Below are 20389 nucleotides of genomic sequence, written 5' to 3'. Positions count from 1 at the left end.
GCCAAATTAAACCAAACTTGGCCACAATCATCATTGGGGTATCTAGTTTAAAAAATGTGTGGCGTGACCCGGTCAACCAACCAAGATGGCCGCCACGGCTAAAAATAGAACATAGGGGTAAAATTCAGTTTTTGGCTTATAACTCAAAAATCAAAGCATTTAGAGCAAATCTGACACACAGTAAAATTGTTCATCAGGTCAAGATCTATCTGCCCTGAAATTTTCAGATGAATCGGACGACCTGTTGTTGGGTTGCTGCCCCTGAATTGGTAATTTTAAGGAAATTTTGCTGTTTTTGGTTATTATCTCGAATATTATTATAGATAGAGATAAACTGTAAACAGCAATAATGTTCAGCAAAGTAAGATTTACAAATAAGTCAACATGACTGAAATGGTCAGTTGACCCCTTTAGGAGTTATTGCCCTTTATAGTCAATTTTGAACCATTTTTCGTAAATCTTAGTTATCTTTTACAAAAATCTTCTCCTCTGAAACTACTGGGCCAAGTTCATTATAGATAGAGATAATTGTAAGCAGCAAGAATGTTCAGTAAAGTAAGATTTACAAACACATCACCATCACCAAAACACAATTTTGTCATGAATCCATCTGCGTCCTTTGTTTAATATTCACATAGACCAAGGTGAGCGACACAGGCTCTTTGGAGCCTCTAGTTTATTGTTTTTGTATTTTACTTTACAGATATTGCCTTCTGGCCCAAAAAAGGTCTCATAAGAAATACTTTTGAAAGGATGTCAGGCAGTGGAATAATACAAAGAAAAGATCTTTATCTTATTTGGGAACAAAAGCACTTCAATAAAATATCACCCTACAAAGAGTTCATATTTGATATGCTCATCCATCTTGATATTCTATCAGAGCAGCGAAGATATGATACTAATACGGGAAGTCGGTTACCAGTGGAAAACTTCTTTGTTCCCTGTATGCTCACTCAAAGAAATGACACAAGATTCATGACCAATGAATGTACACCAGAGAAAGCCATCAGTCTAGCTTTTGTTTTCAAAGGAACAATAATACCACCAGCCTTACCGAATCGTCTCATTAGCGCATGTCTAAGTATGTGGACCGTAAAGACATATGAAGGAAAACAACTCCAGTTTTCAGGGTTCATTGGATTATCATTCGATAAAGCACATGACATTGTTGTATGTGTTGAAGGCAACAAGATATTGCTCTTCATAGTCCATGAAACCTCCAATGGACTGATTGTACCAGATATTGCCACTGGTATCAAGGAATGTATGTTTACAACATTAGAGAGAATCTCAGAGTTCTATAAGTCTACAGTCCATGTCTCCTCTATCAGCCATAAACTACCCTTCCACATAGAATATGCATGCTCCAGGTTAGAATGCCATATAACTGAAGAGGCAGCATTGACAATTGATGAATGGATCTGTGAGGAACATAAGATTGTACATACTAAAGAAAAGTGGAATATTTGGAATCAAGATCAGGTATATATAGATCATGTAGCTTTTCCTTTTAGGTGTTTATAGTTTTTGACAATTTTGTGCTTCTGTTACAGTTTCCATCTGAAGCAGTAATTGCGTTGTGTGGTGTATAGGATGCAGTTAGAAAAGATTGTACATGTCCTTTTGTAAAAAACACATTAAATCTATGTTTATTCTTGTAAACTGATGTTTAATATAAAGATAGACAATAATAGCTATTGCTTTTGATTATATGTAAAATATTTAATTTTTCTTATCCTGATATGTTATTCTCACTATGTTGTTTCTTGTAAAAAAATACATTCTAGATATATACTTTTAGCTGAAAGACGCCTCCGGGTGCGGGAGTTTTTAGCTACATTGATGACCCATTGGTGGCTTTGGGCTGTTGTCTTTTCTTTGGTCGGGTTGCTGTCGCTTTGACACATTCTCCATTTCCTTTCTTAATTTTATTTTAATATAATCTATAAGCATAACAGATTCATTTTTTACTTTGTAAGAAAGGGCTAGTCCAAAATTACAAACACAGGTATCTTTATACCACTCTTGTCATTAATATATTTATTTAGAGCAATATCTTGTTTCAGGCAAAAGAACAATGTGAAGTGGACTGTCCAGGTAAATAGTATAGATAATTATTGTCAAACTGTTTTTACAATGGTTCAATCTCAAGGTGTAAAACAGAGTACTTGCAAGTATGTAATGCCTATTCTTATTGTAAAATTGTGTATCAAGTCAAGATCTATCTGCTCTTAAATTATCAGATAAATCGGACAACCGGTGTCATATGGTATTTTGAACCCCATGGTAAATTGACCCCGGGGTCAAAATACTGCTATGGTGAATTGAAACCCTCCATGGTAAATTGAACCCCCCCCCCCTTGTTTGAAAAATTGAACCCCCATGGTAAATTGAACCCCCTGCTTTTTTTCATCCCAGATGATTATTAGAACATTATACATTATTCTAAAGCTTATCATAGATAAAAATCATCATACAAGAAGGGGAGGTTCATTTTTAATGCTTAATTAAAAGAAATATCTTTGCTTGGTATAAGTGCTCTGAAGTCTTTACCAACAAAATGTCATTCAAAATACTAATTGACACATTATAACTATACCATATGTAGCTTGAATGCTTTAATTATTTGTAATTATAACATATGTATATATATATATATAAGGGTAGTTTTGATTGTCCATTGTAAAAAAGGGGTAGGGGTCAAAATACCTTGGCAAAGTAAAATATTAAAAATATCTTTTCCAGAAAGTAAAATACATACAAACTACTTATTGGTGTATTCTAACTACATAAAAGAGTAAGAATTGCCAGAATTTTTTAAATTAAAGGTCTAGAGTAAGGGGGTTCAATATACCGCATGGGGGTCAATGTAATACCATGGCTAAGTAAAATTTTCAAAATATCTTTTCCAGCAAGTTTAATACATACTAACTACTTGTTGGTGTATTCTAACTAAATAAAGGAGTTATAATTGCCAGAATTTAATTAAATTAAAGGTCTTGAGTAGAAGGTTCAATATACAATGGTAGAAGGGGTCAAAATACCATGGAAAAGTTAAAATTTCAAGAAATCTTTTCCAGCAAGTTTAATACATACAAACTACTACTTATTGATGTATTCTAACTACATATGAGTTAAAATTGCCAGAATTTTTTTTAATTAAAGGTCTTACAGTAGGGGGTCCAATATACCACAGGGGGGTCAAAATACCATGGCAAAGTAAAAATTTTCGAAATATTTTTTCCAGCAAGTTTAATACATACAAACTACTTGTTGGTGTATTCTTACTACATAAACAGTCTACAATCTAAGCCCAAGAATTTGCATCAAAATGATGTAGAATAAAAAGTTAACTTATCACATGCACCACTTAGAAAACACCATAATTTCAAATTAAACTGTCACATCAATTATATTATGTTAGTTCATAGACACCACATGGTTTCTCTCTCAATTCATAGGTGACAATTGTTGCCTGAGCGGATAAAATGAAATACACAATACCAATCAAGAAAAGTATCTTTTTCCCATTATATACCAAATTTTTTTTTTAACAAATTGCAAGATTGAAATAATATAAAAACCATATATAGAAATAATAAGTTTTCAAATAAATCTTGAAAGTCAGGTTAACAACATCAAAGAATATTTCCAATTTTTTATTATTTTTTTTTTAATTTAAAAAAAAGGGGGGAGGGGAGGGTCAACCCCAATTGTGCGTGTGCATTTTCCTCAAACTTTTAAAGTTTTACAATTTTGTGTCTAAAACATCTGTTAGATACGTAATATTATCGGTCGCCTTATCAGTATGAAATGACAGATTTACAGCCCTACTTCACCTTTTTATAATTGAGAGAAGATATGAAATTTTCACTTTCTTGTGCATGGATTTAGCCTAGAACTGTAAAAGAGTTAGAATTGCCAGAATTTTTTAATTCAAGGTCTAGAGTAGGGGGTTCAATATACCGCAGGGGGTCAAAATACCATGGCAAAGTAAAAATTTCAAAAATATCTTTTCTAGCAAGTTATATACATACAAATACAAACTACTTATTGGTGTATTCTAACTACATAAAAGAGTTTAAATTGCCAGAATTTTTTTAATTAAAGGTCAAGAGTAGGGGGTTCAATATACCAAGGTAGGGTGTCAAAATACCATGGCAAAATTCTAGCTTTTCTAGCTTCTTAACATAGTAATAGTACTCCAATAAGTAGTTTGTATTATTTAACATGATGGAAAAGATGTTTTGAAAATTTAATTTTGCCATGGTGTTTTACCCCCCCCCCCCCCCCCCTCCCCTGTGGTATATTAAACCCCCTACTATAGACCTTGAATTTCAAAATTTCAAGCTGTTTTAACTCCTTTACATAGTTATAATACTCTAATAAGTAGTGTGTATGTATTTAACATGATGGAAAAGATATTTTGAAAATTTTACTTTGCCATGGTATTTTGACCCCCCTGTGGTATATTGAACCCTTAATTATAGACCTTGAATTTCAAAATTTCTAGCTATTCTAACTCCGTAACATAGTAATAGTACTCCAATGAGTAATTTGTATGTATTTAACATAATGGAAAAGATATTTTGAAAATGTTACTTTGTCATGGTATTTTGACCCCCCCCCCCCCCCTTTGCGGTATATTGAACCCTCTACTATAGACCTTGAATTTTAAAAAATCAAGCCATTCTAACCCCTTTACGTAGTAATTTTACTGTAATAAGTTGTTTTTATGTATTTATCATGATTGAAAAGATGTTTTGAAAATTTTTCTTTGCCATGGTATTTTGACCCCCCTGCGGTTTATTGAACCCCTTACTATATAGACCTTGAATTTCAAAAATTCAAGCTATTTTAACTCCTTTACATAGTAATAATACTGTAATAAGTTTTTTGTATGTATTTTACATGATGGAAAAGATGTTTTGAAAATTTTACTTTGCCATGGTATTTTGACCCCCTGCGGTATATTGAACCCCATACTATAGACCTTGAATTTCAAAAATTTAAAGCTATTCTAACCTCTTTATAATACTACTAATAATAAAATTCTTTTAATATTTAACGAAGGTAATACATTTTACAATTACATGTTAATCTTCCATGAGGCCTTCAAAAACTATTAATACAAATAGAAAACAGAAGAAAAAAAATACATACAAAATAAAATACATAATACAATTAAATATAGCAGCTGAAATATTGAATAAGTACATATGCATTCAGTAGAAGAAGAAAAAAATAAATTAGTTTCGTGCATCTTTATTCTGTTCAGTTAGAAAATAGTTTGAACAGTTGGTCTTAAATGTATCTAAATTATCTATTTCTTTAATATTATTTGGTAAATCATTCCAGGTAATAAGACCAGAATATTTAAATGTTCTTTTTAAAAAGTCAGAATTAGGTCTTGGTACATGAAGAAGTCCTGATGTTGTCGACCTCAGACAATAATTATAAAGATCAGCACAAGCAGTAAATTTAATAGATATATAATCAGGTGCTAGACCATTCATACATTTAAACATTAACACAGCTTGAAAATAGTGTATCCTCGTAAATATAGTCATCCATGCAAGTTTTTTAAACATTACTGTTGATGGACAATCAAAAGAAACAGATAAAACTAATCTTGCAGCACGTTGTTGGAGCTTATGTATCCTCTCCAGATTAATGTGTGTGGTAAGACCCCATACTGTACTACAGTAGTCAATAATGGGTAATATATAGCTATTGTAAAAAAGAATAAGACCCTTAAATGGTAAATAACGTTTCAACCTTTTAAACAAATATATTCTGGTTGAAATAGTTTCGCATATTTTATCAATTTGAATTGACCATGATAGGTTTTTGTCAATATGAATTCCGAGAAGTTTTTCCACTTCAACATTATCTAAAGCGATATTATCTTGTGATAAAACACATAAACATTCATTACAGTTTACCAGTTTTCTGTCTGATCCAACAAGCATACATTTTGATTTCTTGCAATTTATCGTCATATCATTTTCTTTACACCATTTTAAAATAACATTGTCTAAGTCTTTATTCAAACATATATTTTAATTTAGAATAGATTTAGATGATAAATTTAAAGTTGTATCATCAGAATATAGATCAGATTCTGTATATTCTAAGGTTAATGGTAAGTCATTTATATAAATTAGGAACAATAAAGGTCCAAGTATAGAACCTTCAGGAACTCCAAAAGTTACAGTTTTATATTCTGATTCAGTGGTTCCTAACTTAACTTTTTGCATTCTCTGAGAGAGGTACGATGAAAACCATTTTACAGAGTGGTCATCGCATTTGTATAATTTGAGTTTTGATAAAAGTATATTGTGATTTACTGTATCAAAAGCCTTCTTAATAATACTGTAATAAGCTGTTTGTATGTATGTATCATGATTGAAAAGATGTTTTGAAATTTTTTCTTTGCCAGGGTATTTGACCCCCCTGCGGTATATTGAACCCCTACTAAAAACCTTCAATTAAAAAAAATGATAGCCAACTAATTGAAAATTAGATTATCTGCAATACTATTTATCTAAAACAGGGGGTTTCAATATACCGCAGGGGGTTCAAAATACCATATGTGAAAAATGACCCCGGGGTCATTTTACCGCATGGTAATTTGACCCCAGGCTCACTTTTTAGGGGGTTCAAAATACCATATGACACCGGTTGTTGGGTTGCTGCCCCTGAATTGGTAATTTTAAGGACATTTTACTATTTTTGGTTATTATCTTGAATATTTTTATAGATAAAGAAACTGAAAACATGCAATAATGTTCAGCAAAGTAGGATCTACAAATAAGTCAACATGACCAAAATGGTCCGTTGACCCCTTAAGGAGTAATTGCCCTTCATAGTCTTTTTCTATTAATTTTTAGTATTTTTTTGTAATCTTTTACAAAAATCTTCTCCTCTGAAACTACTGGGCGAATTGTAACCCAACTTTGCCAAAATCATCATTGGAGTATCTAGTTTGAAAAATGTGTGGGGTTACCCGGCCAACCAACCAAGATGGCCGCCATGACTAAAAATAGAACATAGGGGTAAAATGTAGATTTTGGCTTATAACTCTTAAACCAAAGCATTTAGAACAGTTCTGACTGGATTCAATAGTTAATTAAGTCAAGATCTATCTGCCCATTAATTTTCAGACGAACTAGACAACTGGTTGTTGGATTGCTGCCCCTTAATTGGTCATTTTGAAGGAAATTTTACTGTTTTTGATTATTATCTTGAATATTTTTATAAATAGAGATTAACTGTAAACAGCAATAATGTTCAGCAAAGTAAGATCTACAAATAAGTCAACATGATAAAAATGGTCAGTTTACCCCTTAAGGAGTAATTGCCCTTTATAGTCATTTTTTAACAGTTTTTATACATTTTGTAAATTTTTGTTAATTTTATGAAATCTTTTTCTCTGTTACTAATGGGCCAAGTTCATTAAAGATAAAGATAATTGTTAGTAGCAATAACGTTCAGTAAAGTAAGAACTTCAAACACATCACCATTACCAAAACACCATTTTGTCATGAATATATCTGTGTCCTTTATTTAATATGCACAAAGACCAAGGTGAGGGACACCCTGCTCTTTAGAGCCTCTAATTTTTTAATTTGGTTAATCAAAAACAACATATCCAATACAGTTATGCAATACTATAGTCAAAAATAAAAACGGCGAAAAGACAATTAACAATGATAAAACATTTCACAAAAACTATTGAGGATTGGGCTTAGATGCCAGTGTTACCCAAGGAGAAACAGTTTCAAAACTAAGAGTTGAGATAGACCGACTTGAATAAAGTGCACTCTTGTATCTGGCTGTGAACATTATGTGGTGATTTGTTAAATGGACACTATTCTCTTTTATCAGACAATACAGTGAATAATCTGTGGTTTTTTGTCCTGTTTAGACTGTACATGTAAAATTTATCCTGTGTATATTGTACAGGTACAGACATTGACAAATTCGTTATAATTGATTCTATGTAAACTATCATAAGTATACTTTGGTTTCATCTCTTGTAAACAAAGCAACAATCAAATTAGAACCATATGAGCAGTCCTTTCAAGATTCTCTGTATAAGAAATATATTTTGTACATACTTAGGTTTACATGAAGGTGCCTTAAATCAGATACCGAGTGACATTGAACTCCAAAGATTTGCCTCAGCTTGTGATGAAAACACCATCCGTGAATTGGCCATACATCTTGGTATGACGTTCAAAGCATGGGAAGAACTTCAAAGGAATAACCCTGATTATATTCAGATTGTCAAGTACAGAATTCTGGTCAACTGGAGAGAAAAATGTTCAGGAAAATTCATCAACATAGCGAAGGCTTTAACAGAAATGAAACTAACTACACACATGTTGTGTCAGGTAAATTAACAGAGATAAAACTAACAACACACATGTTGTGTCATGTAAAGTAACAGAAATGAAACTAACTACACACATGTTGTGTCAGGTAAATTAACAGAGATAAAACTAACAACACATATGTTGTGTCATGTAAAGTAACAGAGATGAAACTAACAACACATATGTTGTGTCAGGTAAAGTAACAGAGATAAAACTAACAACACATATGTTGTGTCAGATAAAGTAACAAAGATAAAACTAGCTACACATATGTTGTGTCATGTAAAGTAACAGAGATAAAAACCAACTACACATATGTTGTGTCAGGTAAAGTAACAGAGATGAAATAACAACACATATGTAGTGTCAGGTTAAAGTAGATTCTTAAAACACTGCTAGATGAGTTACCTTCAGATTGTCTTTTAGAATCCAATCAAATCTGTTTTTACACACAATCGGTATTTTTTTACTAGCGATGATCAAATAGTTGTTGAGTTAACTAAGAAATATTTCCAGATTTAGTATGAACATTGATTTTTCTAACCATGTAGCTTCCTGACATCCATTAAAATACTTTCATTCACACACTTGAGGGTAAATCTAGTCTCATTCTCTCAGCAAGCAAAACAGTAAAGTGTCATCCATTTAATTACTTATTATACCTACAACTTACACCAATATGGGAATATGTTTTCCAGTCTGTCGTCTGCCGTTTCAAGTTCAAGACTGCTATCTATGGAGTTGTAGTCACATCAACTTGAAACTTAAAAAATATATATGTTTATATATCTATTTTATTATTTTTGTAGGTTAAAAGAATACGAAAAGGACAATGCGGTATGTATCTAGGTAGGAGTAAGGGGCCAAAAAGAGGCCAAAACAAGCATTTGTCTAGTTTCTAGTACAAGCCTTGTGTATAAGTATTTTAAGTGCTCTGAAAGTTTACCAAAAGATTCAATACCACAAATAGAAGGTTGGGATTCATTTTTGGGAAATTATTGCCCAAACCGTGTTATAATTAGGTGCTAACAAGGGTATAAAACAAGCCTTTTTCTAGTTTTCAGACAATAACTTGTGTTTTAGTGTATGGACATCTCTTAATTTGAACCACATTTAAAAAAAATAAAAAAATATTCAATATAGGTCTTTTTTTAGGGGTAAACAAATAATTTTGGGGGGTCAACTGTTTTCCCCTCAACATCTAAGAAATTGTCATTTTTCCATCTAACAAAAGGGGTTCACAATTTATTTTGCTAATTCTTTGTATATAGTCTGAAAACATATTTACTAAGCATTGCATAACAGCACAGTATATTGCAGAACAGCCATACACTTCAATCGAATATCAATTCAAATTATACGTTTGGATCCAGGATCAAAAGGTTCAATCCCACAAAAAAAAGGTTGCAATTTGTTTTGGAGGTGATGGATTGGTCCCAATCGTTTAAGAATAAGGGTTCAAAAAGAGGCCAAAACAAGCATTTGTCTAGTTTCAGGATAATAATTTGTGTGTATATTAAACTCATCATAGATACCAGGATTAAAATTTTATATTTACGCCAGACGCGCGTTTTGTCTACAAAAGACTGATCAGTGACGCTCGAATCAAAAGAACATTTAAGACCAAATATTCATAAAAGTTTTGCCAAATACAGCTAAGGTAAAATTGAGAATGGAAATGGGGAATGTGTCAAAGAGACAACAACCCCACCAAATAAAAAACAACAGCAGAAGTTCACCAACAGGTCTTCAATGTAGCGAGAAATTCCCGCACCCGGAGGCGTCCTTCAGCTGGCCCCTAAACAAATGTATACTACTTCAGTGATAATGAACGCCATACTAGTTTCCAAATTGTACACAAGAAACTAATATAAAAATAATACAAGACTAACAAAGGCAAGAGGCTCCTGACTTGGGACAGGCGCAAAAATGCGGCGGGGTTAAACATGTTTGTGAGATCTCAACCCTCCCCCTATACCTCTAACCAATGTAGAAAAATAAAGGCATAACAATACGCACATTAAAATTCAGTTCAAGAGAAGTCCGAGTCTGATGTCAGAAGATGTAACCAAAGAAAATAAACAAAATGACAATAATACATAAATAGCAACAGACTACTAGCAGTTAACTGACATGCCAGCTCCAGACTTCAATTAAACTGACTGAAAGATTATGATTTCATCATATGAAGATCAGGCACAATCCTTCCCGTTAGGGGTTTAGTATAATACCATCATAACATATATGAGAAGAACATAACCCGTGTCATGCCAACAACTGTTTTTAGAATAAATGTCTTTAGTTCCGACGCAAAGACCTTATCAGTGACTCAATATTAACGCTAAAATATGCAATCTTTAATGACTTGACAACAGTATCGTAGTTATATCCCTTCTTAATCAGTCTATTTAAAGGTTTTGTAAGTTTCTGAGGTGAATACTGACACCTTTGTGCTTTATAAAGAATATTTCCATAAAAAATTGGATGTGAAATACTTGAACGTATAAAAAGTCTACATGTTGAGCTATATTTACGAATGATGTCTTTATACCGATGATTAAATTTAGTAAAAGTTTTGACTAGTTTGTGATATCGAAAACCCTGGTGTAATAATTTTTCAGTAATACATAAATTTCTCTCGTTAAAATCTAAAACATTGTTACAAACACGAGCGAATCGTACAAGTTGAGATATATAAACACCGTAAGATGGTGACAAGGGAACGTCACCATCTAAAAACGGATAATTAACGATAGGAAATGAAAAATCATCCCTTTTATCATAAATTTTAGTATTTTTAAATATAGAGTTTTATTAATAGTTAATTTATATTTATAAACATACCAATGCTAACTCAAGTCAACACAGAAGTGCTGACTACTGGGATGGTGATACCCTCGTGGAAATAAATCTCTACCAGCAGTGGCATTAACCCAGTAGTTGCAAATAAACTCATCATAGATCACAGGATTAAAATTTTATATTAACGCCAGACGCGCCTTTCGTCTACAAAAGACTCATCAGTGACGCTCGAATCAATACATGTTGAACAGGCTAAATAGAGTACGAAGTTGAAGCGCATTAAGGACCAAAAATTCATAAAAGTTTTACCAAATACAGCTAAGGTAATCTATTCCTGAGGTAGAAAAGCCTCAGTTTTTCTAAAATATAAAGTTTTGTTAACAGTTAATCTATAATTATAAACATATCAATGATAACTAAAGTCAACACAGAAGTGCTGAGTGCTGAGCTGGTGATCCCTTCGGGGAAATAAATTTCCACTAGCAGTGGGATCGACCCAGTGGTTGCAAATAAACTCATCAAAGATAACAGGATTAAAATTTTATATTTACGCCAGACGTTCGTTTCGTCTACAAGAGACTCATCAGTGACACTCGAATCAAAACATGTTTAAAAGGCCAAACAGAGTACGAAGCTGAAGAGCATTGAGTACCAAAAAGTTTTGCCAAATACAGCTAAAGTAATCCATTCACGAGGTAGAAAAGCCTTAGTTTTAAAAAAAAATATAAAGTTTTGTTAACAGTTAATTTATAAGTATAAACATATCAATGAGAACAGAGGTGCTGACTACTGGACTGGTGATACCCTCGGGGAAATAAATCTCCAACAGTATTACAATCCTTGTGTATAAGTATTTTAAGTGCTCTGAAATTGTACCAAAAGGTTCAATACCACATGAAAAAAAAACAAGATTCATTTTAAAAGGTAATTGTCCAAACCGTCCATTAATAAGCGGCTTACAAGGGTATTAAACAAGCATGTTTATACTTTTCAGACAATAACTTGTGTTTAAGTGTATGGATGTATCTTACTAGTAATTTGTACCACATTTTAAAATAAAATCATTTTTGAAAAGGGAGGGGAGGGTAAAATTTTTTTTATTGGGGGGAGATGCATATTTTTTCCTCAAAAGAAAGGTCTCATTTTGTAGGGGATAGAAATTATGAAAAAAAATTGGGCGGGGGGGTCTACTGTTTTCCCCTCAAGATTTAAAAAATTGGCAATTTTCCAAAGAAAAATTAGGTGTCACAATTTATTTGCTAATTTGTTGTATATGGTCTGAAAACAGATTTAGAAAATGTTGCACACCAGCACAGTGTATTGCACAACAGCAATTAATCTTCTATTGGATATAGATTCAAATCATACAACCAATGTAAGGTTCTTTGACTACATGTATTCTGTGTCATTTACCTAAACTCTGTCAAAAAAGTAATTAAAATCCAAATTCAGACGTGTATCAAGCTTGGATATTGTGTCCAGTTTTGCCCCAACTGTTCAGGGTTGGACATCTGCGGTCGTTACCAGCTGTGCTCGGCGAAGCAGTTTTTTTGTTTTAGCTCGGATGATTTTTTTACAGAGTTATAGTCCTTGGAATAAGAACATTCTCTTATGTTCGAAGATATTGACTTGATATTTGTTTTATAGTTAATCAGGAAACGTTATAAATGTTGTTTGGTTTTTATTTTCCTTTCAGATGATTTTTTTTATCGATCTGTCTACAACTCCTTCAGTGAAGTTTTATTCACAAAAAACAAAAATCATTTGTTTTAGTATAAATATTTGCACCCGAGATATTTGGACTTTTTTTATAAAGAATTTTACAAATTACCGATTAGGTTATCATTTTTGATCCAATACAATGCATTTTTAACCGGTTTAGGGACTATGTATTGGCATGCAATACTCTAAGAGTGCTTTTTTCAAAGCGATTATTACCAACCTACCTATAAATTCTGTCGAGGATCATACATTCCTTCGTCAACTTCTTTAGCATTGTCAGTGTTCTCAACATTCAGGTTCAGTGTGTATTTAAACTTTTTGTTTATACATTGTTGTACATCAATAATGTTGTCAGACTTTCATGGATTTTTTAAAACTTGAACAGAAGCTTGTTTATGTCAAAGTAAGTATCATATGTATATTATTTTTGTTATATTTTTGTTCGTTGCTCCATATTTTGCTAATGAAAGGACTAAAAGGTTTATTTCATAGTTTACATAGAAAAACTATCAGGGGTTCACATTTTTCAGACATAAAATATTTTGTCAATCCTTCATGGAATGACATAACACTAAATTGTTCAGAAATCTTTTTTATCATCAAAAGACAATTTCCACAGCAAAACTTTGAGCACATTTTTTTTTTCATTATATTTCTGATAAAAAGACTTTACTTTTTTACAGTTAACATTTAGCTGTGTTTTTACAGTGTGTTTCATGTGTTTTCAGTCATCATTAAGTTAAACTTTAATAGAATGTTATGAGACTGCAGGAGCATCTGCAATATAAAAAGATTTTAATTATTCCTGCAGTTGACATATAAATGGCCTTGGTTATTTGCAATAGAAAATACACTTTTACACTCACAGCAACATTCTATGGCTAGACACAGGTTTCCACGGAACGCGTTACAAACTTTCAAATAAGTGGTGTAAGCTTTTAAGAATTTATGTTTTTACACCTGTGAAATACTGTGCGTAAGTTTTTGCTCATGTAAACTAATATTAGTGAGCTTATGTGAATAAATGCATTTAGGGTGAAAAAGAGTGCGTCAGATTTTGTAAATTAATGTTTTTATGAAATAATTTCTCTTATATTTGTCATTTTTACAGATATTACTGCAGAATATATGGATTTAATTCCAACAGATGAAATATTGGATGAACTAGCACAAGTCATAGGAGTAGTATCCTTCCAACTGGGTATAGAATTGGGATTATCTATAACATCATTAGATGCAATTCAATACAACAATGGAAGAAATTTAGTCGCTCAATGCAAAGATATATTATTCCAGTGGAGAGAAGATCAACGAGTGAAGCCAACCATTGGTGTACTGGTACAAGCTCTAGTTAATATTGAAAGAGGTGCATCATGTTTGGGGGAAATCATTAAAACAGTAGGCGTGAAGAAATACATTCCACACGAAGAAGATGAGAAGGAAGGAAAGGTTATGACACTTTTTAAAAGATTGAATCCTTTTCAGAAGAGGAAATAGTACCAGAACTTTTTATTAGTATAATTAATCAAGACTTAAGCTAGGAACTTTCTTGGCTGTATGTTCATTAAAAAAAAGAGGTAACCGTTCTGATACGCTCCTTGTGTTAGTAATAATTGTCTAAACTAAATATGGTTTTGCAGACAATACAAGGCAAATATGAAATTCAACTCAGAGCAGACAAAACACAAGAAATCGTATTCCTTTTTTTAAATATGTTCGTTTCCAAAACCCTTCACAGAGAGCACTTTTTGAAATTGACCCTCCTGTTATAAAAAAATCAGGGGAAATTGGCCCTTCCTCTTTGTTCCGGTCTGATGATTTTGTGCAGAGTTATGGTCCTTGGACTTAGAAAATTTACTTAAATGATCAGTTTACCACACATGTTTTCATGCTTGAAGATATTGACATGATATTTGTTATGTAGTTTACACTATGACAAGTTATTTAATGATCAAGTTAGCATTCTGTTACAGTACAATGAATGTTAAACCGGTAGGGGACTATATAAATGTATTGCTATGCATTCCTATCAGAACGCTTGTTTAAATCTTATTATATATTGTGAATGTATATTAAAATTGTATCTTCCGTCCGTAGTAAAAACACTACATGTCAAAAACTGCAGGTATTTAAGGTGCATCTTTAAGGCAAGAATGATTGGATAAACGCGTTGAATCACTAGTTACAATATAAGTCATGTACATTCCGTTGACAGAAAATGTGAAACATCCTTATCAGGAAAGTGTACATTTCTAAGATGTTTTTGTTTGTTTTGTTTATGCTCTTTAAAAACATGCTTTTACATCAGTATTGCGTATGAGCAAATTTAGCTGTACAGCAAACTGAAATGCTATGCTATTCATCACTATGGTATGCAATATCTAATACAGATAGAAACCCATACCAATATCGCATACTTTGTATTACAAACCATGTATCGCATCTTTTTTGGGAATATCAATAGTTTTATGATGTTGATATATATTGCATTGTTTAATTACAGTTTTGAAGATCTGATTGGATAGAAAAAGTCTTAAATGTTAGATCACTTTATTATTAGCGGTGTGTTAATGTTATTCTTGGTTTAGTTAATATATATCAATTACTGTTCTAAAGATTTCATCTAATATCCAAAATATTCAATATACGATACTTTTGATAATTATAGATTATCTTTGATCATCTCAACGAGATTGCTGTTCTCGCTTGAGCTGAAACAGCGAAAGTGAGAAAAGCAATCGAGTTGAGAGGACCAATGATAATCTGTTTATCGCTATTTTACCTATGACGACGTTGTCAATTTCAATGTCAATTTCGTTAGCAACGCCACGTGGTCTCCTTAGTTTCTAGCAATATTTTTTCCATCTCAAGCGAGAAGCATGATATGAAAATTATCACAAAAAAGATCAAAGGAAAAACGCACACAATAGCGATAATTGTTTATTATAATATAAATATTATACTGTATTATTAATTTGTACATAACAACTAATTTAATTTGTCAAGAGAAAGTCGCAGGGTCAGCTATATTTCATGGGTAGACTTAAAACGGTCGATAGCATAACGATTTTGCACAGCTATTTTTAAAAATATCTAAGATATCTAAAAACCACAATAATTTATCAAGAAATCGTAACTACGACAATGAACTAATCTGATGCATTTTTATTGTTTTGACAATGATAATATATAAAAACAATAGCCCCAAAAAGCTTTTTACTGGTTTGCAGACAATAACCTGTGTATAAGTCTATAGATCGCTAGGAAATTTAAGCACAAGGATCCATAGCTTCAAAGGAAAGGTTGGGATTGATTTTGGGAGTCGTGACCCAAACTATTTAGGAATTAGGGGCCGAAAAGAGATAAGAAACTATCAAATATTTCGAGTATAAGTCTTATGGATTGATATTTAATTATACCACAAAGTTCAATACCGTAATAGGGGTTACACTAATGACTGGACCGAATGACAGGACCAAATGAAAAATGCTAATAACTTTTTCATTTCGCAAAGGATTGATCTCAAATTTGAAATATAATAAGATTTCATCATTTGATAAATAGATTTAAGAAAAAAATTTAAAAGTTTTGTAAGAAACTTTAGAAAACGTGACATGACCAACTCTGATAATGACAGGACCAACATCGAGAATGACAGGACCAAATCAAATTGCTAATAACTTTTTTGTTTTTCAAAGGAATTATTTCAGATTTGAAATATAGAATGGTATGTCATATTTTGAAACCAAAATGTTATAAAAATTATAGATTTATTTTCAAAAACTTTCGAAAACGTGACATGACCATCGCTGATTGACAGGACCAACATCGACAATGACCGGACCAGATGAAATTGCTAATTTCTCTTTGATTTCTCAAAATATTCTCAAAATATTTTTCTAAAATTTTAAATATAATAAGATTTCATCATTTATCAAATAAATTTTAAAAAAAAATACACAAAAAATATATAAGAAACTTTAGAAAACGTGACATGACAGGACCAACTTCGACAATAACAGGACCAAATAAAAATGCTAATAACTTTTTTATTTTTCAAAAGAATTATCTCAGATTTGAAACATAAAATGATATGTCACATTTTGAAACATTTATGTTATAAAAATTAATAATTTATTTTCAAAAACTTTCAAAATCGTGACATGATCCCATCGCTGACTGACATGACCAACCTCGACAATGACCTGAACAAATGAAATTGCTAATTATTCTTTTATTTCGCAGAATATTTCTCTGAAAATTAAAATATGTGAAGATTATACCATTTTATACATAAATATAAGAAAAAGGTATAAAAAGCTTGCTGAAATGTGACCTGGTTAACGTTGTCAATAACAGGACAATCCTCGACAATTAATGACAGGACCAAATAAAAATGCTAATTATGCATAACATTTGTCAGAATATTCCTCTCAAATTTGAAATAATGACAATTAAGACCATTTTGCACATCATATAAGAAAAATATAGAAAAAAAACGTATTGAAAGCTTGCGGTTGTGTGACCTGACCAACATCGGCTATGATCTGGCCAATGATTTTACTGAAATTGTTCAATTCTGATCCATAATTAGTAAGATATATCTTATAAATTCAGGAAAATATATTCTATGGTGGTTAAAATTCTTGACCTAGCTACTAAACATGCTAAACGTATGTTGGCAGAGAGTCACAGGACATGCAGAGTCACAGGACAAAAAGACACGAATGATCACTATATTTAAGAAAGAGATCTTGAAATATTTATATGTAATTACATATAATCATTTTATAGTTTAAGAGATTGTTCATTAAACTATAGATAAATTCAGATTTATTGAATTGTCATCATAATATTTCTTGACATCATGAAGCCCAATTTAAGCCACTTTGAAAAGGTATCAAACCTTTTAAAGTAGTCCGTGAAAATGTTTGATTCAGTATATTTTATGGAAATATTTGAAACTACCAAGAAATCATGCATGCAAGGGTCGGGCATACTTCAAGAAATGTTTATTTGTTTATTTATTATGAGGGGGGAAACTATCAAGATATACCCTGCATATACTCAAGCATACATGGAAATAATTATTTAATGTTCTGAAAATATTGAATAAAACAACGACATGAACTATTATGTGATTTTAATTACTGTCATCACAATCTTTATTGGATTTATCAACTTATTTATGGCTTATGTCACACCTTTTGTTTGTTACCTTATAATTGTTTTTAGACGTGTCAGATTATGTCCGGCAATTAATATACAAAATAATCTGAATGAATGAATGAATGAATGATCTTTATTCTCAACCCAAATACATAGTTAAAGAGTTAAGATATAGCATGTGTGAAATATCAATTAATATGATAAATATTTACACAAAAGATAAATAAAGTTAGCTTTTTCCCTTATTTTCTAAAAACTTATAAATCATTCAATCTTAATGTGTGTTTTTTAATTATTATTATTAATCTCAACCAGGATTTCTATAGTAGGAACTATGGTCATTTCACGTTTTCGCAATAAAAAAATTTAGATTTTTTTTCTTTAATTGATGTTTTAAAAGATGAGATCACATTTTATTTTAAATCTGACATAATTCCTTTTCAAAATTAAAAAGTGAATAGCATTTTTATTTGGTCCTGTCCTTGTCAAGGTTTGTCCTGTCATTGTTAGTGTTGGTCAGGTCTTATTACAGCAAGCTTTTAGTATTTTTTTTTCCTATATCATTCCTATTTTTATGTATAAAATGGTTAAATCTGACTATATCTCAAATTTCAGAAAGATATTTTTTAGAAATAAAAAGTAATTAGCAATTTCATCTGGTCCTGTTATTGTCGAGGTTGGTCCTGTCAGTCAGCGATGGTTATGTCACGTTTAAACTTTCTATATTTTTTATAACATTTATTTTTCAAAATATGACATATTATTTTATATTTCAAATCTGAGAGAATTCCTTTGAAAAATAAAAAAAAGTTATTAGCATTTTACTTTGGTCCTGTCATTGTCGATGTTGGTCATGTCATTATCAGAGTTGGTCATGTCACGTTTTCTAAAGTTTCTTACAATTTTTTTAATTTTTTTTTTTCTTTAAATCTATTCATCAAATGATGAAATCTTATTATATATCAAATTTCAGAAAAATATTTTGAGAAATACAAGAGAAATTAGCAATTTTATCTGGTCCAGTCATTGTCGAGATTGGTCCTGTCAATCAGCGATGGTCATGTCACGTTTTCGAAAGTTTTGGAAAATAAATCTATATTTTTTACAACATTTTGGTTTCAAAATATGACATACCATTCTATATTTCAAATCTGAAATAATTCCTTTGAAAAACAAAAAAGTTATTAGCAATTTGATTTGGTCCTGTCATTCTCGATGTTGGTCCTGTCATTATCAGAGTTGGTCATGTCACGTTTTCTAAAGTTTCTTACAAAACTTTTTAATTTTTTTCTTAAATCTATTTATCAAATGATGAAATCTTATTATATTTCAAATTTGAGATCAATCCTTTGAGAAATGAAAAAGTTATTAGCATTTTTCATTTGGTCCTGTCATTCGGTCCTGTCATTCGGTCCAGTCATTAGTGTAACCCCCGTAATAGAAAGGTTGGGATTGATTTTCGGGATTATTGTCCTAGCTGTTTAGTAATGAGCGGCCAAAAAAACAAGTATTTTTCTTGTTTCATGACAAATACTTGTGTATAGGTGTATGGATCCCTATGACATTTTATCACAAGGTTCGATAGCATACAAAGAAATCTTGGGATTGATGATGGGGGTCGTAACCCAAATAATTTAAAAATTAGGGGCCGAAAAGTAGTCAGAAACTCGGATTTTCTAGTAATCAGTTATATGTATGATTTAACAAAAAATCAATAAATATGGGGTATCAAGCTTAAGTGTAGTGTACGTATTTGCCCGAACTTTTCAGGGTTAGACCTTTTGTAATTGTATCAAGCTGCATGCAGCGGAGCATTTTATTTTACCAAGTAAAGTTTAACCAAGTAACGTAAGTAGCCTGAGAATAAAATTTTCTATAACTTTCATTCTATTATTCTATTCTCATATGTCTTGATCGGTGTGAGTAAAGTAGTTCTCATCTCTAAAGAAAACTTTGTTTTCGGCAAATCATTGGTCGATGACATCACATATAAAGAACAGAATTTACTGTAAATATTTGAAATGATAAAGTGTATGTAGATATCGTCTAAAATCATAAGGGAAAACAATTCCACCACTTTTATGTCGTGTGTTAAAATATTTATCACTCTCAACAGTTAAGTATTTAAAAAGAAAAAACTCGTTAAGCCTCACGTTTGAAATTTCTAAAAATAACTGTCTCGAGCAGAGAAATATCGTAACACACTTGATGCAGTGGTGAAATCTATATTACTCTTGCAGTGGTATACAAATATTGAGCAATCAAGGAAGGGTGTATATATTTTATTTGTTCTATATTGTAAATAAAAGCATGTT

At 31.5% G+C, this 20389-nt stretch overlaps 1 protein-coding gene across 1 annotated transcript in view; it reads left to right on the top strand.

Annotated features, from left to right (window-relative positions):
• The window catches only part of LOC143083959 (uncharacterized), a 94611-nt gene extending 78338 nt beyond the window's left edge, over positions 1-16273 (top strand). The window contains exons 9-13 of the mRNA XM_076260376.1: positions 704-1482; positions 2067-2097; positions 8128-8399; positions 9191-9218; positions 14017-16273. Of these exons, the coding sequence (XP_076116491.1) occupies positions 704-1482; positions 2067-2097; positions 8128-8399; positions 9191-9218; positions 14017-14402 (1496 nt within the window). The 3' untranslated portion in view covers positions 14403-16273. The remainder of the gene's footprint in view (positions 1-703; positions 1483-2066; positions 2098-8127; positions 8400-9190; positions 9219-14016) is intronic.
• Positions 16274-20389: the final 4116 nt, after the last annotated feature.

The sequence above is a fragment of the Mytilus galloprovincialis genome, chromosome 7 (genome assembly GCF_965363235.1).
Source record: "Mytilus galloprovincialis chromosome 7, xbMytGall1.hap1.1, whole genome shotgun sequence".
NCBI classification, from domain to species: Eukaryota; Metazoa; Mollusca; class Bivalvia; order Mytilida; family Mytilidae; genus Mytilus; species Mytilus galloprovincialis.
Note: the sequence above shows the minus strand (reverse complement) of the source record. Positions and strands in the feature narration are given on the sequence as shown.